This window comes from Volvox carteri (assembly GCF_000143455.1).
Source record: "Volvox carteri f. nagariensis unplaced genomic scaffold VOLCAscaffold_16, whole genome shotgun sequence".
Taxonomy (NCBI): Eukaryota; Viridiplantae; Chlorophyta; class Chlorophyceae; order Chlamydomonadales; family Volvocaceae; genus Volvox; species Volvox carteri.
In genome coordinates this window covers 368,227-371,446 of record NW_003307559.1, presented here as the reverse complement: position 1 = coordinate 371,446, position 3,220 = coordinate 368,227, and the positions used below count along the sequence as shown (strand labels likewise).

The 3,220-nt window shown below is 57.7% G+C and overlaps 2 protein-coding genes across 2 annotated transcripts in view; one reads left to right on the top strand and one right to left on the bottom strand.

Annotated features, from left to right (window-relative positions):
- The window catches only part of VOLCADRAFT_104477 (uncharacterized protein), a gene marked incomplete at its 3' end in the record, with an annotated part of 12,023 nt that extends 10,266 nt beyond the window's left edge, over positions 1–1,757 (top strand). The window contains exon 17 of the mRNA XM_002949883.1: positions 1,708–1,757. Within this exon, the coding sequence (XP_002949929.1) occupies positions 1,708–1,757 (50 nt within the window). The remainder of the gene's footprint in view (positions 1–1,707) is intronic.
- A 1,134-nt stretch (positions 1,758–2,891) lies between these two features.
- VOLCADRAFT_90241 (uncharacterized protein) overlaps positions 2,892–3,220 on the bottom strand; it is a gene marked incomplete at both ends in the record, with an annotated part of 8,197 nt that continues 7,868 nt past the window's right edge. Inside the window, one exon of the mRNA XM_002949775.1 lies at positions 2,892–3,077. Coding sequence (XP_002949821.1) covers positions 2,892–3,077 — 186 coding nt within the window. The remainder of the gene's footprint in view (positions 3,078–3,220) is intronic.

Here is a 3,220-nt window from a genome sequence, read left to right as displayed (position 1 = left end):
GGGATGTGACGACTGTGATCCGGGGGGTTGCACGGTGTCGTAAAACACAATACACACACGCACACGCACGCGCATAGTTACACCCCCGTGTGCTCTTCTTTTCGCCCGTTCCTGTCCGCGGCTAACACACCTTACATATGCACATCACCACACACACATACAAGACACATACAGACACATAGACTCATGCATACATACATACATAATACATACATTCAAACAAAACTAAAACACACGCTGGAGATGGAACAACGGAAGTTGGAGGGGGGGAAGGGAGGGGAGGGATGGAGGAATGGGAGGCGGCGCGAAACGTCAGTTGCTGCTTGTTTGATTAGGTGGGGTGAGGTGGGGAGTGCGGGGACCGCACGTCGCGTGACGCGCGAATGTGGTTTCTGTGACACCGTGTACGGCGGGTTCGGGGAGATGTACACATACCACCACCACACGCGTACGTTTGAGTACATGTGAACCCAGTGCAGTAGCACCGGCCTAGCGTTGACGGCACGGAGCTAAGGGCGGGGGGGGGGGAGCTAGGGGGGTTAGAGATGGCACGCGGCGGCGCGGGTGTGTGACAGTGCCGACGCTTCGTCTTCCTGCCCATTCCACGGCTGGATCAGCTCCTCCTTTCCCCCGCACACACACACATGCACACTCTCTCAGAGACATACAGACACATACACACACACGCATACAGGTGCCACCACTGTGTTTTCCGTACACTCAGGATATTCACTGGATGACATTATCTTCTCCCAGCGCTGCAGCGTTTTCCCAGTCTTCCCGGGTCCAAGATCCTTTGAGGTGGTGTCACCCGCAGCACATCAACAGCTCCTTTTTCCTGAGTGGATCAGCCGAACGGAAGATTATCCCCCCTATTGTCATTGAAGCGCGTGTTTACCTATGTGTCTCCTCTGTTGAGGGCGGCCTTGATGACGAGGTTGACTCTGCTTGACTGGCAAACAGGCAAATGCTGCTGGTTTCTGTTCGCTTGCTTGGTATGTATGTATGTATTGCTGCTACTCTCGCTGTCGTTGTTATTGCTATTGGTCGCTTCGTCGCTTCATTCTGCGAAGTGCGTTGTAGGTGGTTGTATTGAATGGGCCCCGCGCGGATGGGTTTGTTGGAGGGAGAGGAGGGGAGAGGAGGGGGCCGCTTCATATCCCCCAGTGCTGAAGGGATACCTCCGATGATGGGGAGGAGGAGAAGGGCGGGGAGGGGTTTCCTGCGCCGCCTGGAGGATGCACGCACGTGTGTATTGACGTGTGGACTTTTACGGCCCGGGGTCCCGGAGGGCCGGTGGGGGGAGGAGGGGTCTGAGCACCTGGTTTTGCTGTTCTAGCCGGCGTAAGGAAAAAGCCGGTACGCTGGATTGGGCGGAGTATGGCGCGCTGTTGTGTATGTGTGCGTGTATTATTTGCCACATATCGATCCGAGCCTGACGCTGGCCAGGGGCACCTAACCGTATACCCCAACGGGAAGGAACGACCGCCGAAGCACTCTCCTCCCTTGTGGGGGGAGAGGGGTATATATACGTGTGTGTATGTGCGCGCGCGTGACCCTCCTTGCTGTACCTGAGAGCGCATGCAAGTATTGCTGTTCCCTCCCGTACGAGGACTGGGGTTGGAGTGGGGTGAGGTGTCGCAAAGATCGACCCCGGGGCGCCCCCCTCCGTCCGTCGTCTGCTGCTACTGCTGTTGCCACCACCAGGAGCCTATGACCCGGCCCCGGTATCGTCCATACTGCTACTGCGTCTTTGACATTTGGTCGGTTGGCTGGTTGCATTCCGTTGCTTGGTTGTCTCCCCAGCGTGTGAACGATGGCACATAATGGTGCAAAGATTCGAAAGCTTCTTTTTTCGCTTGAAGGACGGAGGTTGTGTTGGTTGGCGAGTTGGCGTTGGCATATTGCGTGGCTGGCATTACTGTTGCGTGGCTTCGTTTCGCTGGTTGACAGTTGCCGTTGGTCCGTTAACGCATTAACCGATCTGGATCTTAGATTGGTTCGTCCCAGGTGGTAAGGCTTCGGTGGCTGAGGGAGGGAGGAAAAACTGCTGAAGAGTAAAGTGTTTACATTTCGGAATGCCTCCTTGGGAGGTGGGAGGTGGGGGGACTTGGAAAACGTTTTGGCGATATAAGGCAACGCAGGTAAGGGAGGCGGTTGCCGCTAACAGCGCTGTTCGCGTGTCATAAGCTTGTACATGGTCTGCAGGGGGGTTGGTTGGGGGCTGCGAAGAGCGGCTGTAGGTAATGAGGATCTCGGCTGCAGCCTCTGTGTGTGTATGTGTGTATGTATGTGTGTGTAACGATAAGTGTGTATGTGTTTGAGAGAGAGGCGGTCGCCTAGGGACCTGAGTCGCCTCACACCCAGGTCTACAGCGCTCATTGGGGCCCTTCAATAATTGTGATAAACACCCGTTCCTACCTGTCCCTCTGACACAATCCCGCCCGCATATTATTCCCTCGTGGTTACTCCGGCACAAGGCGGTGCCAGCGGTTGCTGCAGCTGCACGGGGTTGGGCTCGTACAAACTGCCGTCGTACAACTTTTCCCACATGCACATGCGGGTGGCACGCACATGCGCGTCTCTCCCGCCGGCCAGAAGTACCACCATCCTCACCATCCTCACCATCAGCAGCAACCGAGTTAACGCACATCCAACCAGCCAGGCGGGGCAGCGCCAACAGCCAGAACAGGGGCTCTGCTGCGCTCTGCTGCTGCTGCTGCTGCCCGTACCGCCCTGGCCGTTACTGACAACGCGACACGTGAGAAGTGCACTGTACTGCAAGGGCACCAATGCTGCTACTGCAGTCGCTCTTGTTCTACTGCTGCTGCTGCACAAGGCGCGGAGGACTAGTGCTATTGCTACTGCCTAACGCCTGCACATGCGGCCCCTTACATTAGCGATACCCCGTCCATCAGCTGTAGCAGCGGCCCACCTCCCCCACCCCCGGGTGCCGCAGGTCCCTGGACCGCAATGATCCCCATGTCAATGTTGCAACCCCCTCGCAACTGGTTGAATGCCGGCCGGGTGTCTTCGCAGGAGATCAGTTTCGCCAACAGCCCGTTGGCCACCCAGGGCTGAGGACGACGGGGCCGAGTGAGGGGGCGGGCGGGCGGGCGTGTGTGTGTGTGTGTGGGGGGCCCGGCAGTGGTGGTGGATGGGGTGGATGAAGGCGGGGAGGATGCGGGGCGGGAGGGAGCTCCCGGGTGGTGATGCACCT